This window comes from Peromyscus maniculatus, chromosome 23, assembly GCF_049852395.1.
Source record: "Peromyscus maniculatus bairdii isolate BWxNUB_F1_BW_parent chromosome 23, HU_Pman_BW_mat_3.1, whole genome shotgun sequence".
Classification (NCBI taxonomy): Eukaryota; Metazoa; Chordata; class Mammalia; order Rodentia; family Cricetidae; genus Peromyscus; species Peromyscus maniculatus.
In genome coordinates, this window is record NC_134874.1 from 36433414 (window position 1) to 36450047 (window position 16634).

The window sequence follows — 16634 nt, forward strand, 5'->3', positions numbered from 1 at the left end:
GTATTTCCTGTTTGTTTACTCAGATTTTCTATTTCCAGCATTCCCTCTGTTTGCGTCTTCTTTATTGTTTCTATTTCCCTTTTCAGGTCTTGAACTGTTTCCCTCACATGTTGAATTGCTTTTTCATAGTTTTTTTGGCTTTCTTTAAGAGATTTATTGATTTTTTCCAATTTTTTATTTGTCTTTGCCTCTAATTCTTTATTGATTTCTTCCAATTTTTTGTTTGCCTTTTCCTCAATTTCTTTATTGATTTCTTCCAATTTTTTATTTGTCTTTTCCTCAATTTCTTTATTGATTTCTTCCAATTTTTTGTTTGTCTTTTCCTCAATTTCTTTAAGGGAATTTTTCACTTTTTCTTAAAAAGCCTCTAGCATCTTCATGAAGCTTTTTTATGGTCACTTTCTTCTGCTTCCTCTATATTGTGATGTTCAGGTCTTGCTGTTGGAGGATGGCTAGGTTCTGGTGATGCTATATTGTTCTTTATGTTGTTGTATGTATTTTTACATTGATGTCTGCCCATCTCCTCCTCTTATAGGGTTAAGAGATGCCTTTGTCTGAGCAAGTTGTGATTGGTCCACTCTGTTCTTGTTGTGTCTGTGTCTCAGGAAGCCCACCTGGGTCCAATCCTAGCTCTTGGTCTAATTGGAGCTGGCAGATTCTGTATCTTAGGGAGCTGCTCTTGGCTCAACCCAAGCTTGTTGATTCTATGACTCATGGAGCCACTCTTGGTCTTATCAGGGCTCTTGGTCCAGTCAGAGCTGACAGGTTCTATGTCTCAGGAAGCCTCTCTTGGTCCAATGAGAGGTAGCAAATTCTATGTCTCAGAAAGCCACTCTTGGTCTAATGAGGGCTGGCAGATTCCCTGCCTCCAGAAGTTACTCTTGGTCCAATGAGAGCTCTTTGTCCAAATAGAGCTGGCTGTTTGGTTTCCTTGCCTCGGGAAGTTACTCGGGTCACAGGCAGATGGGTGTTGGGGAAGGGCATGGAACTTGCAGATTGCAGGGTTCAATGGGGTTTTTGATGGGGGGGCTTCCCAAAGGAGTCTTTGCTGCTGACTGGCAACTGGGGCGGAGTTGGGTGGGGGTTGCCAGGGACTGGCTATGTCCCAAGGCTTGGTTCCTAGGGGCAGAACTCTCTGGGTGTTAGAAGAGTCACTCACCTCTTGGTTCAATGAGAGCTGGCTATTTGGTTTCCATACCTCAGGAAATTACTGGGGTCTCGGGTAGATGGGTATTGGGGCAGGGCATGTAGATTGTAGGTTCTGATGGGGAGTTGTGGGGGGGCCTTCCCAAAGGAGTTTTTCCTGCTGGGCAGCAACTAGGGCAGAGTTGGGTAGGGGTCCTGGGGACTGGCTGTGTCCCAGGGTCTAGGTCTTAGGGGCCTTAAATTTTTTAAATTTATTTTACATACCAACCACAGTTTCTCCTCCCTCCTCTCCTCCCATTCCCTCCCCACATCTCTTTTCTACCCTTCCCACATCCACTCCTCAGAAAGGGTAACGCCTCCCATGGGAGTCAACAAGGCTTGGCATATCTAGTTGAGGCAGGACTAAGCTCCTCCCCTGCTGCATCAAGGCTGAGTGAGGCATCCCACCATAGGCAGTAGGTATAATAATAATTCTGATGCTGTTCATCTAGCATTTTTCCTGGACTTCACACCTAGTACCCATCTATGTACAGACACAGCCATTTTGTTGCTTTGGTGCTAGGCACAGCTTCTACTCTTCTAGCATTTTCTTTCTCTGTAGTTTATGTGTGTACTGAGATCACATGCTGTGAAGACTGAAACCTCAGGTTTTCCATCACCTGGTCCCTATCAAAGGCACATTCCCTTCAATGGAGGTTGTGCACACAAACGTCCACACACAGTGCCATTTCAGACACTACTGTTAGAGTCATTGAGGTTTGGCATTGTGTGTCTCTAATAAGTTCCTAGATGCTGCTGGTCCATGGACCACATTTGAATAGCAGGAGTCTCTCTCTAGCATCAAGTTGTCCTTTGAATCCCTTCAAAAGTGTTTAAGGATTCCTATTTTTTTTTAAGATTTATTTCCATTTCATGTATATTTTTGTTTGCATGTGTGCATATGCACCACTTGGGTGCTGGTACCTGTGAAGGCCAAAAGAGGACACTGGATGCCCTAGAACTGGAGTTACAGGCAATGTTAAACTGCCGGGTGGGGAAAGGGAACCAAACCCAGGTCCTCTGCATAAGCATCCAGTCCTCTTAACCACTGAGCCATCTCTCCAGCTCCCTCAAAGGTGTTTAGATGGAAGATCCTTTATTTTTTCATTCCCTGAAGCATTGACATAACAAACAATCCAGCATTTTCCACCTATATTTTAATAAAAAAAATCACTTAGCTTTTTTTTCTTGGACAGCAAAGCTATTCCATGTTTTACTCAGAGCTAAGGTGTTTAAATTAGTTATTTATCTTGTCCCTGTGACAAAATAATTGACAGAAGCAATTTCAGGAAGAGTTTTTTCCTGACTCACACTTTGATGCTGCGGTTCATCATGATGGAGGAGTCATGGCAGCAGATGCTTGAGGCCACTGGTCACACTGCATGCACAGTCAGGAAACATGAATGCTGGCACTCGGTTCCCTCTCTCCTTTTCATTCAGTTCAGGAAGCTAGCTCATGGAATGATGTGCCACAAACAACATAGATCTTCCAGAACTGGAGAGGTGGCTCAGCAGCCATGAACACTTGCTGCTCTTCCAGAGGACCTGAGTTTGTCTGCCATGACCCATGATAGGCAGCTCGCAATCACTTGTAACTCCAGCTCCGGGGGATCTGGCACCATTGTTTGGTTTCAGTGTTTGTGCATACATGTGTGCACACACACATGCAAATAAAACAAGTAAATGTTTAGAAACAAGATGAGTCTTTTTCACATCAAATAACCTAATCAAGATAAACCTTCACGGGCCTATCAAGAAGCAAGATAGTCTAGATAACACCACAGCATTATGCCTGGAAGCTTATCTCCTAGGTGACTCTAGATCTGTCAAGTTGTCAATCACTGTCAACTACCACAACACTTTTGTCTTCATCCCACACTAAGATAACAGTATAGGTTAGAGAGAATTCTGTCTCTTGAAATTGCCCAGTTGTGATGATATGAATTTGGCCTAATATTTGGTCACCAACAATATAGATCTGAGGTCATCCGGGATTAAAATAATTTGACCTTGGGAATGGAAAGATGGCTTACCAGTTAATAACAATGGCTGTTCTTCCAGAGGACCTGGATTCAATTCACAACACCCACACAGCCATCTGTAATTCCAGTTGCCAAGGATTGGATATCCTCTCCTAGTCTCCATGGACACCAGGGATACATGTGCTGCACAGACATACATGCAGATAAAACACCCATACACATAAAATATATTTTAAAATAATAACTTGACCTTTTTTCTGGTATATCAGGTAGATGCCAGAGTGGAATTCAGTTCCAATGACCCTAGACTACCTTTCTCTGTTCTTTCCTGCATGCTGGGAGCACCATTTAAATTTCTTTTAATCTCAACTATGATGTTCTGCTTTGATCTTCCTTATTTACAATGTTCTTTTCCTTTTAGCTCTGTCTGATCTAGAAATGGCAGCACAAACCATTATTTTCATTTTTGCTGGCTATGATGCTACAAGCACATCCATTTGCTTCATGATGTATGAACTGGCCACCCACCCTGATGTGCAGAAGAAACTTCAGGATGAGATTGACAGAACTCTGCCCAATAAGGTGAGTGGATGGTACCCAGAGAGGGAGGGCAGAGGTGGAGAATTCACAAGAACATGTCTCATCACTTGCAATGAGAATTTTTACAGAGAGCCATGCAATGGTTCTTCCACCAGCAAGAGTCTAAAAGAGAAACAAAGGGAGGGACATGGGAGATGAATGTGACCTGTAGAAATACATGATCTTTAATACAGTGCTGGCTCTGGTGTGTCTGTATCTATCAAAACAGTTATACCAAGTAAGAGACACCAGAAAACCTGTGTGACACATAAGGGTAAGCACCAGTCCCTCAGGTGTCTGGACAGTTATCTCTGCTGATGTTCTTGGGTTCTGTCTATGCTACCTATGGTGCTAGGCTGGCCTTCACTGGTCTCAGCAGGCTGGCCCAACACTACTGTCAATGGCTCTACTGTCCAATCTGATAGCATGGTGTGTGTGTGTGTGTGTGTGTGTGTGTGTGTGTGTGTGTGTGTGAGAGAGAGAGAGAGAGAGAGAGAGAGAGAGAGAGAGAGAGAGAGAGAGAGAGAGAGAGAATATTAGGGAAGTCTTTTCTTTCCTATGGTTTATAATGGCATTGATAGTGTATCAGACTACTTCCTGTCTGAAGCCCTAAGTGCAGTTAGCATTACTTTCATAATTTCTTTGAGTGTCTGTGCCCTCTGCTGACCAGAGCTTGCATTACAGTCAGTGTGCTGGACAAGTTCTCTCAGAGAGTCTCTAGATCAAGCCTCTGAAGTGTCTAATATTTCAGCTTCAGCTGTATGGAAAAGCACTCAGTGGTGTAGATAGAGGTAAAGAAGCCAAGGGATGAGCCAGTGTCTCCAGCTCTGAAGCCAACCTATCATCATCATTATCATCATCATCATCAACAAAAACACCATCATTATTTTAATTATTCACTCTTCTATGTATATATATGCACAAGCACATACACATGTGTGTATGCAAATGTATGTGCATAAGTGTCCATGCCACAGCATGTGTATGGAGGTCAGAGAATAACTTGTAAGAGTCAGCTCTCTGTTTCCACAAATTGGTTTCTGGAGTTTCAGTTCAGGCCATCAGACTTGGCAGCAAATTCCTTTACCCCCTGATCCATCTCATTAGCCCCCTAAACCAAACTCTAAGTCTCTACAAGATAGTCTTTTTGAGTGTCACACTAAATGACAGCCACAATACCCATACTGTCTTCAACTCTTTGCTCAAACTGGGAGGTTTGGGAATGTAAAGTTATCCGGGACTTGTGTGGCTGTTTTGGCAGAATGGTACAGAATGCATCTCTGCCAGAGCTCATGGCCAGGTCCTGAAGCAAAAACTGGTACACTGGTCCAGCTTCCAAGGATGGTAATTAATGTGGCTTTTGGTCGTCACTGGAAATTGCTTTAAACATTTTAACATTTATATCCTTTTTAAAGTTAGCACACAAAGCAATGTGTTTCACGCCGACATTTTTATATACATGCCATTAAAGTTGATTTGTGTTCATTCTCCTCCCACTTTGCCCTCCCTCATCCTCCTAACCTCTCTTATCGGGCTTCTTCCTTTTCCTAAAGAATATGCAGAACTGCTTTCATTTCATATATACTCTCCCCTCCTTTCTTCCCTCCCTTCATCCCTCCTCCCTTGATCCATCCTCTCTACATTCACACCTTTTCTTAGTTTGGTTTGCCTTGCTTAACCTAATGATTTCTAATTGCACCTGTTTCCAGCAAATTTTATGGTCTCATTTATCTCTATGGTCAATAAACTTTCTACTGTGCACAACTACTACATTTGCTTTCCCCATTCACCTGTAGTTGGACATCAAGTTTTGTTCCATTTCTTAGCTATTGTGAATAATGCAATAGGTTCACTAGTATCTCTGTGATGTATTGGCTTAGAGTCTCCTAGATATATACTAAGGGTTGAGGGTGTCCCAGTTAGCATTAACTGTCACCTTTTTATAGCCTAGAATCACTGAAAGAATCCATGTCCTGTGGTTGTGCCCCAATTAGCTGGCCCCATTGGCTGGTCGTTTTGCAGCAATAAGTTCTCTGAGTCATACTGAGTGACTATGGGGCTCTCTCTATCAACAAAGCCATTGCTGTCTCACACAGACCTGAATTGATTTTGAGGCTTGTGACGATGGCTGGCTGGGAGCTTCTCTTGAAGGTAGGGCCCCAGTCTCTTTCAATCAGAACCCCTGTTTTAACTTTTGGAATATCACTGACTTCCCTTCCTCCCACTGCTAGGGCACAGGGCAGCTGGAACCAACTTCAGCTTGGCTTCTTTTCTGTGAGTTTACCCATCTTTTCCCCCATGCCTTTTAGCTGTCCTGCCACTTCCTTTATGTATTTCAGGGGTTCTTCCCCTCTTCCTTTCTCTAGAAAAGATTTGTTTTCTCCTTTGGAATCTTCTCCTTCACCAGCTCACACGGAGGCAGCTCTTAGTCTGTCGTCTTACCCAGAATCCTTCATTGTACCTTTCTAATCCCATAACCAAAGGAGCTACCAAGATGTGGCATTGTCAGTTTCAGCCTGGTTGGACCAGGAGTGGAGAGTTTGTTCCTTGCAATGACATATTTCCTTGGTGTAGACTGATGTTCTGTGGAGATGAGACCATGACCCCAGTGCACTTTGTCATATTGGTCATATGTGCTCACATGGGGAAGAAATTAGAGCATGACAGTGATGAGGAGGAGGGGATCTGGACAGGGGAGTGTCCCAAATGTCTCCTATGCCAAGTCATCAGGACAAAGGTCATCATAGGTGCAGAATTATTTATTATGGCTGAGATATACTAATCAAGATTAACCCTTGGAGCTTCTGACATGCAATAGCCCTGCAAACTTAATTGAAGATCAAACTTCATCTGGAAACATCTGTTTCTTCTTCCTAGTCACCTGTCACCTATGATGCCCTGATGGACATGGAGTACCTTGACATGATGGTGAATGAAACTCTCAGATTGTACCCAATTGCTAACAGACTAGAGAGGGTCTCAAAGAAGGATGTGGAAATCAATGGAGTGTTCATTCCCAAAGGGACTATAGTTATGGTACCAACTTATCCTCTTCACCGGGACCCTGAGTACTGGCCAGAACCTGAAGAGTTCCGCCCTGAAAGGTACAGAGACCTCGGGAAGGGGTTCCCACCATGAGCAGGCAGGTTAAATATAAAATGTCTGTCTTAGTCACTGTTTCATACTGTGAAGAGACACACGACCATAACCATGACCAAGGCAACTCCTATGAAAGAAAGCATTTAACTGGGGCCTTGCTTATGGCTTCAGAGGTTTAGTCCATTATCATCATGGTGGGAAGGACAGTGGCATGCAGTCAGGCTCTGCTGCAGTAACTGAGAGCTGTATCCTGGTCCACGGGAAGAGAGACTCTGGGCTTGGCACGGGCTTTTGAAATCTCAAAACCACATGAATATGTACTTGTGCAGGTGCACATTGTGTGTGCATGTGTGTGTGTGTGCTCGTGGGAGCGCACATTTGTCTTTCTATATGTGTGCATTGTAGGCATATATATGTAGGTGTATGTGCATGAGTGGATGAGCACATGTATGTATATGTCTGAGGTCTGGAGAAAACCTCAGAAGCCTCTCTCTAAGAGCCCTTTGCCTTTTGTTTGTGACAGGATCTCTCATTGGCCTAGGGCTTTCACTAAGTTAGTGTAGCTGGATATCGTATTCTAGGGATCAGATCATCTCCACTTCCCATCTCTCCACTGCTAGGATTACAGGCACACATCACCATGCCCAGCTTTCTGTGCAGGTTCTAGGGGAACAAACCCAGACCAATACACTTGTCAGATAAGTAATTTACTGAATAAGCCATCTCCTAAGTCCCATACAATTATTATAATGCATTTCTCATGGTCAACCATGTGAACTCCTTATCCACACACAACCTAATTTGTCCACATTCCTGTGTTATTTCATAACATATCACATGTAAATACTTCTCTTTTTTTCCTACAAATTATCAAAAATGATTTTAAAACACCAAGCATTTCTGTTCTTGTCACTTTTTCAGAATCATTTATTTTCACTTATATAGTCAAATAATGAAAAAATCAAATTTGAATAAATTCAACTCTACGTCTTCAGTAGGTATTTTTTAGCTGAGTGGAGAAGGTAGACATGGAAATCACTCATGATGTAGAGACTCATCCTGTGCCCCAGAAAATTATTTGGCTTTGGTTGTTCTGAAGCAAAAGCAATTCTCATAAGAAAAAGAGAGTTGAAGGAGGAGAGGCTGACAGTGAAAACACAGGTGAGGGGAGCAACAAAGAAGGGAAATGAGGGGAGAGGGGGTATGGGGGAGGGGAAATGAGCATTTCCCACAGTGACAGAGAGGTGTCTCCTCCTTCCTAAGTGTGAGGCAGGAGCCCACTTTGCCTTCAGTTCAGTCAATCCCAATATGTCTTTCAGGGAAGGACACTTCATCATCCTAAAAGGAATATTTTCTGTCTAAGGATGTGTTTTCTCTCAAAGAGCATTCATTTCCACTTGTCTCAAGAACCCAGGAAATATCTGTTTTGGTGTGAGTGGAGTAGACTTTTAGCTCACAGTCCCTTAGTCAGACACCTGCAGTAAGGGTTCAGTTGCAAGTCCACAAACTTGGTTCAGCTACGCCATCCTGGTTGAGGGTGTCAGAACTCCAAACATGGAGCTCTTGGATCTCCATGTTCCATAACCTCATTTGCATCCCCACTCTATCTCCAGGTTCAGCAAGGAGAACAAGGGCAGCATCAATCCTTATGTATACCTGCCCTTCGGGAACGGACCCAGGAACTGCATTGGCATGAGGTTTGCCCTCATCAGCATGAAACTCGCTGTCGTCAGAGTCCTGCAGAACTTCACCCTCCAGCCTTGTGAGGAAACAGAGGTGAGGCAAGAAATTCTCTCTATAAATAATGTTTCAACTTTTTATAGAAAAATGTTGGAGCTTTACATACAGAAAATAAAATGCTTGTCTTGGTTACTTTTCTATTGCTGTGATAAAACACCATGACCAAGACAACTTATTTTTTTTAAAAAAAAAAGTGTTTAATTGGGCTTATGGTTGCAGAGGATGAAGGTCCATGATGTCAGAGTGAAGGCATGGCAGCAGGTACAGCTGAGAGCTCAGAGAGAGAGAGAGAGACTGGAAATGACTGGCACGCGTCTTTTGAAATCTCAATGCCCCCCCCCAGTAACATACCTCCCCCAACAAGGCCACACCTCCTAATCCTTCCCAGACAGTTCTGTCAACCAAGGACCAAGTATTCAAACATAAGCCTGAGGGGGCAATTTTCATTCAAATCACCACACTGCTCATGAACAATTTAATAATGTAGGGAACAAAAGAAGGTATTTGTAGTCTGATATGAGCTTTAAGGTCTTTCCATCCTGAGCTGTGTCCGAATAAAACACAAGTAAGGAATTCATTTAGAGTCAGTGCAGATTAGGGGACATGACTATATGAAATCTTGAAATTCTGTCCAAGTTAACAAGATGGGGAGACATTGTGCACACAACATATAATAATGATCTTATCACGGTTTGTGACTGGTGGGCATCACCAGGACTTAAGAGAAGCTTCCAGGTATCAGGAGCTCCCAATCGCTGACTATGATTAAGAACTAACTACTGAAGAGCCTATGTCTGGCCACTATGTCTGGCCATATTAGGTACACTGAAATAATGCACCCAGAATGTGGCTTTAAGATATAGGCTATTCTCCTGCACACCAAAGTTGAGAGTCACCAATGTGACACAGGATATGTGAATCACTAAAGGTGGCCTTCAAGGTTTCCAAAGCCCACACTAGGCCCAATGTTTGTGGATCAAGATGTAGTCCTCAGATCCTTCTCCAGCATCATGTCTGCTGTGCCTGCTGCCATACTCCCCACCATGATAATGATGGGCCAAGCCTCTGAGACTGTAAGCCTGCCCCCAGTTAAATCCTTTTATGAGAGCTGCTTTCCATAGCAGTAAAAAGTGGCTAAGACAATGGGAATACTACGTAAATCACTGTCTGATGGTTAAGTTCTAACACACACACATGAAATATACAGTGTTTTCCTGTCCCATTGCCTTTTTTCATGGGAGGCCAGGAGGATATAAGTGGCCTATGGCTACAATATAGCTGTCCTATAAATGTGTGTAGGAGTTTCTTTAGATGGACAGATGGACAGAACATTTCATCTTGGAAGCAAGCAGGACTCTGGAACACCTAACATGCTCCAGTTACCCACAGTCTGACGCCCTTCCCCCATGACAATTTTCTTTCCCTTTCCTGTAATGAGATCAAATTGCTATGGAGGAGGCTTCCTCACCCCCTCAAGACTGAAAAGACTGAGGCAAAATGATTATGAAAACATTGAATTACTCAAGGTCATCTTTCAAACTACCCTTGGAAGCTAAAATAACAAGGGCCAATGCTTCCTGGAATCCTTGTCCACCATTGAACTAAATGGGCAAACCTGGTGCCCAGGCACTTTGATAACTGAGTCACTCCATAGGGGTGAAATGTGTGATACATTCTCAGGATTACCATACATTCAGTGAATGTAAAATTAACTTTATATTGCCTCCAAAATTCACTTTCTGTATACTTAAGTTATGATCTAAAGTTTTAACTTGGCCTTTTGACTTAAAATTTAAATCACTAAAGAACACAAACCAATATAACTTTTTCCTTAACTCTACACACAATAGGTGTTCAACTAATACTTGCCTGTATAAAAAGATAAGTGCTTTTGCCATCCAGTCTCAGTGAATATGTAGGTATAAAGGACTCAGGATATAGGACAGTGATATACAGTGTGTGCTTATGTGTATAAAGCATTGTGGTCCTTAATGTATCTGTTCTCTTTACTTCTATCATTGCTGGTGCCTCACTCATTGCTTCTCATTGTGATTGTTTAACTATTGCAGATCCCCCTGAAGTTCAGCAGGCAACCAATTCTCCAACCAGAAAACCCCATCATCCTGAAGATTGTGTCAAGAGATAAACCTATAACTGGAGCGTGAATTTCCCTCAGGAACCATGCTATATTCTTCAAGGGGGCTGTGTCATGGAACACCAGCAAATTTAATTTACCATGGAATGAAACCCAGATGAAATGAGCATAATGTACTTTCCTGGATGATTGAATATTCAGTAATTCATTGAACATGCTCAGTGTCTATACAGAGTACCATCTATTATGTGATTCAAAGGAAACAAAGTCAGTAATAGATATGGAGATTCATCTTCTGATTCTCTTAGGATGATCTACACTGATTCCAATTAGTTCCATCAATTCTGAATTCTAACTGTAGTAATGGTTTCTCTTTACTTCTACCAATAATTTTTAATAAAATAGAAACTATTGTATTGACTTTTGGTAAAAGTATATCAATTTGTTTCTTTGTAAAATTTTATGATATTGAGAATATAAGTAAATATCTCTTTCAAAAATACATGGTGTCATTATACACATTAATGGGGAAAACACTGAACCAATAAAACAAGATGATAATCCTTTCCAATCACCATGGTCATCCATTGTGTGAACCAATTTGGGATCTGCACTTGACTCTCAAAGTTTGGTGCTGCTGATCCATTTTGAATTGAGACATTGCTTAAGAAATTTATTCATTCATTTACCTAGGCACTTGTGAGAGATCACAGTAACAGCAGATCCTCTCCCCTAGAACTTCAGCACATTCTCACTGTTCTCCCTCTCCTTATCCTTCCTGATTCATAATTTTCTTTCATTGGAATTTCAGTTCATATCCTTTCATTGATTCATAATTGCCCTGCACCTAGTTCCATTTTCACTTCCTTTGATGCTCCTTAGTAGTTTTGTTAAGTCTTACCTTGTAATTTTTGCTTTAAATGTTGATACCTCTTTGACTTAACAATAAAAAGATGTATGGTTTTTAATCAACTGTCTCCAAAATAATCTCTTGTTATGCAGGGAGTACAGTTCTTCCAATTCCTATGATTTTGGTAGTTGCTTCCCTAACTGCAGAGACATCTCATTTACTTGTAACCCTGAGAGCAGCTTTGCATTATAGGTGTGTTTTCCCTCACATGAGTGTGGCTGTTCAACACAAATGTAACCATGTATTTTTGTGAATGAGAGTTGGCAAAGTCAAATGCATCTTACAGGAAAATAGTGTAATAGTCTTAATATTTGTTTTGTAAAGTTAATACCATGGGTTATTTTTGTGAACAGCCTGATGTTTGGGACCTCTTTCTCAAAATAAATAATTCCTTATTAAACCAGGAATTTGAAGGGAAAAAAAGAAATTTATTTGTAGCTTAATTCTGTCATCGTTGAAGGACTTTTAATATGACTCAAGTGAAATGCTAATATTTTTATTATTAGGCTTGACTTATTATCATGTTCCTCTCCACTCACGTCTCTGAAAGGCCATGTTTTCTCAGACTTCTTTGGAATCCGTGGTTGTTGCTATTGTCAGCTCCAGAGAATCTATAATCACCTTGGATAGAGATGGGCCTCCAGGCATGCCTGTGGGTGGTGGGTGTTTGATTGAGTTGCTTAAAGCGTGAAGGCCCGCCCTCTGTGGGTGGTGCCACATGGGATCCGGGACTATGTAAGTAAGTATAGAAAGGGAGCTGAGCAGCAGCTTGACTCATCACTTCCTGCTTCCTGATTGTGGACGTCACGTGACCCCTGATTTCCCCTCCACTAGAACTGTGAGCCAGAGTAAACTCCTTCTCCCTTAACTTGATTGTCTTGTGGTGCTTATCACAGTAACAAGAAAAGAAATCATGACAGAATCTATCACAAGCTCCTCCCTGTCCTACAACAATGAACATAAAATAAAAATGGCTGACTGGTCAACGGATTGGGCACCAAAGGCTAAAGTGTTCCAGTCTTATCCAGTATCAGAAACTTTACTGGGTTCTTTCATTTTACTTTCTACCCTTCCATTCTCTTCCTGAGTCATTTAGTCTAAAAACATTGTGTAAGGCTCATGAAGAAAGCCACTACTGACTCCAAATGGGACCCAGTACTTTGGAGAAGATGTCTACATGGAAGGCAGCCTGGCTGGGTATGAGAGGCCAAGCCAGCTCTAAAGCCTCCATTGAGACGTATCCTTACACAAGAAGCTTGTGCTTTAGTGAGTAAAGAGCCCACTGGTTACTTCAGCACCAGAGTATCTGATGTTTCTTCTGGCCTCTGCAAGCTCCTGTTCACACATGCACAGACCCACACAGAAACACACAAACATGTGCACACACACACACACACACACACACACACACACAAATTAAAATAAAGTAATTTTTGAATGGATGAGCCTTTGTTTATTGGGGGAGGAATTTTTAATTGAAAATATTTTTCCTCTCATAATATATCCTGCTTATGGTTTCTTTTCCCTCTACTCCTTCCAGTTCCTCCCCACAACACCTCCTATCCAGATCCACCCATTTTCTGTCTCTCATTAGAAAAGAAATAGGCTTCTAAGGCATAATAATAAAATATAATACAAAATTAAAATAAAACAAATGGGAAAAGAGCCTAAGAGAAGGCATAGGAATTGGACCCTCTCACTCACACACTCAGGAATCCCATAAAAACACTAAACTGAAAGCCATAACACATATAGAGAGGTCCTGGTGCAGGATAGTGCAGGTCCTGTGCAAGCTGCCTCAGTCTCTGTGAGTTCATATCTGCATCTATTCTGTTGATTTAGAGGGTCTGGTTTTCTTGGCATTCTCCTTATCCTCTGGCTCCTACACTTTTTCTGCCTCCTCTTTCACAGGGTTCTGCAAGCCCTGAAGGGAAGGATTTGATGAAGACATCCCATTTAGGGGTGAGTGTTCCAAAGTCTCTCACTCTGCATCATGTCTGGCTGTGGGTCTCTGTATGTGTTCCCATCTGCTACAAGGGGAAGCTTCTCTGTTGATGGCTGAACAAGGCACTGATCTCCTTGCCTGGCCAGAGGTAAAATAATTTCTTAAAAAAGAATTGATCATGGAAAGAGAAGATGAAGTGTCTAGGAAAATGAGGGGGACTAGGAGGAGGGAGAAGAAAGGAGGATAGGACAGGAAATGAGATCAAAGTACATTATTTGTTTGCATGAAAATATTACTAGAAAACCCAGCTATTTATAATGAATAAATACCAGTAAAATGTCAGGTATGGTGACCCATGCCTTCAATCCCAGGACTTGGGAGGCAGAGGTGAGTTTGAGACCATCCTGGTTTACAAAGTGAGTTCCAGGACAGCCAAGGCTATACAGAGAAACCCTGTCTTGAAAAACAAAAACAAAAACAAAAAAATGAATTCACCAAAAGGATATCAAGAACAATGGAAGCCCTGCTTCTCAGTCTTAGTAAGAGGAGTCAGATTCAGAACAGAAGAAAACTGAGAATATTCCTAGGAAGACAGGGTGGAATAGGCTATTTTGGGGGTAGATTCCTATTTCTTGAAATAGGTGGTAGATAAAAATGAGAGAGGAGGACTAGAAAGGTAGCCCTACATCTCTGAAAGAGCTAAGAAACACTGAGGTTCTGACCACCACGAGCACTCCTAGTGCCCAACTTCTGGTTTATGAACACCATTTTACTGGTTCTTTGGAGAACAGATTCAAAGCTGGGAAAGTCTAAGAGGAGCTCAGAAAACATTCTTGTACCTGAAAGTACACACATGCTCAAAGACCAGATGTATAAGAAAACGTCAACAGGGCCTGAGAGTCACAAAGCCCTGACTTCCGTGCCCAGCCCAGCATATATCACCTGTGGTAGAGTGCGACTGTAACTCCAGAACAGGAGAGGTGGAGGCAAGAATTTCTGAAGTCCAAGGTCATTCTCATAGCATGTTTGAGGCCAGTTTGAACAACATGAGACACTGTGTCAAAAAAAATGTTATTTGCCTTCTGGAAACATCAGGAAATGTTATGATAATCAACATTAATAATAAAGTAACCAGTGATTTATAAATTTCATTTTTTAAAGATTGTTTAGGGATGGAGAAATGACTCAGTATGAGCACCTGACATCAGGTCCCCATCAACTACATAAAAAAGATAAGGTGGTGCATGCTTATAATCCTAGTGGTACTGAGGCAAAGACAGGGCCATCCCTGGAACGTGCTAGACAGTCTTGCCCAAGAAATGAGCTCCAAGTCACTGAGAGATCCATCTCAAAAGGTAAAGTGAAGGTCCAGCAAGACTGGCTCAGTGGGTAAAGGTGCCATCTGCCAACACTTACAACCTGGCTTCAATCCCTAGGACCTACATAGTAGAAAGAGAGAGCCAACTCCTGCAAGTTGTCTTATGACTTCTACATAGGCACCGTGATCCCTTTGCAGGTGTGCACACATGCTGAAATGTAATTTAAAACACTACTAATAAAGTGGAGAGCAATTGAGGAAGACATCCTCACATCAACCTGTGTACTTACATACATATGCACACCGCTGTGAGCACATGACTACATACACAAGCATACAACATACACACAAATGATGGCACAATGAAGGGGTATAGTTCCAAGCAATAGGAAAAGTCAACAAGGGTTAGCTCTCACCTGTACTAATAAGATTATATCTAAACCAGATCTACATACCAGTGACCACGAAGGCCAAAAGGATTCAGCTCCTTGGTGTCTTCTGGACATGACAGAACAATCACACTCACGAAGTCACAAAAGCTCCGGTTACCTGTACAAGACCCACATAAGATCAGCCAGTCAACATTCCAGCATGGATGTGGAAGGGCTCATGAGTCCTTCCCACAGATCTGAGGAGCTCATGATTGTTGGTGGCTGCTAGAGGAGGAAGAGTCAGCTTCTCCCAGGGGTGTAGCCCCAGATGTTGCCTCTGCTCCAGTGGGTGACCCCACACTATACACATATGGGAAGCACTATTTAGACTCAGAGGTTTATAAACAAAAAGAAGACATGAAGTTGGGAGGGGGACTTGGAGGGCATCCAAAGGAATTTGAGCAGGGAAGTGGGGAATGTAAATGAATAAAATATGTTGTGTACATGTATGAAATTCTCAAAGAATAAAATTATTAATGGGAATTTAATTAAGAATTAAAGTTATTAATTAATAAAATTATTTTAAGAAGTACTTTATTTCTGGTTCTTCTTGGTTCTGATTTCTATCTTCCCTCTTAACACATATGAAAACACAGGTCAGTGGGTAGTGTTCACAGTACTGGAAGGTGCTACACACAACACTGGATGAGAAAAGTAATCATCAGTCTCACCCAGCTGTGGACCATATAAGCTATAATATGACCTGAAAGACATGCCCACTGGTGCAATTGTGGCACACATGCTATGGGAAAAACCAACCACTTTTTAAATCAGATTTCAGGCCCACCTCATGAGATGGAACCCATAGCCAACACTGTAAATAAGGCCAACAATATTCAACTAGATAAATAATGACACCTAGAAGAATATCTACTACTGTTAATCTGTTAAATGAATATAGCAATAAAAAGACTCCTAATGACATATTGCTATATCCCCACAATAGTGTATCACTCAACCCTCATCAAAGAAGATTTTTCTTGTAGTAGGTAGTAATTAGCAAAAAACCTTCAACTTGTCAACATGAAGAGAGGAGGATACTTTGGGATGCTCAGCTCTGACCAGGATGTCTATATCATACCTCTCCCCTCTAGGCTTGGGGATCTCTGTGGAATAGAAGACAGAAAGATTGTAAGAGCTGGAGGTGGTGGATGACTTCACAGAAACAACTTTTTCCAGACACAGCATAGCAGATGCACATAGGAACTCACAGAGACCGTGACAGAATTCACAAGATCTGCACAAGCTCAAACCAGACAAAATCTCAGTGTAGAGGAGCTTAGGGTCCTACCCTCAGCCAAGGAGATGTTGTCAATTGATAGCTCCTGAGATAAGAAAGTCAGTTTTCAT

At 41.9% G+C, this 16634-nt stretch overlaps 1 protein-coding gene across 2 annotated transcripts in view; it reads left to right on the forward strand.

The window, feature by feature from the left end:
• LOC102915864 (cytochrome P450 3A25) overlaps positions 1–11997 on the forward strand; it is a 43703-nt gene extending 31706 nt beyond the window's left edge. For both annotated transcript variants that reach the window (XM_076561089.1, XM_006997336.4), the window contains 4 exons: positions 3589–3749; positions 6624–6850; positions 8459–8621; positions 10655–11997. In XM_076561089.1, coding sequence (XP_076417204.1) covers positions 3589–3749; positions 6624–6850; positions 8459–8621; positions 10655–10750 — 647 coding nt within the window. In that variant the 3' untranslated portion in view covers positions 10751–11997. The remainder of the gene's footprint in view (positions 1–3588; positions 3750–6623; positions 6851–8458; positions 8622–10654) is intronic.
• The last annotated feature ends 4637 nt before the right edge of the window (positions 11998–16634 follow it).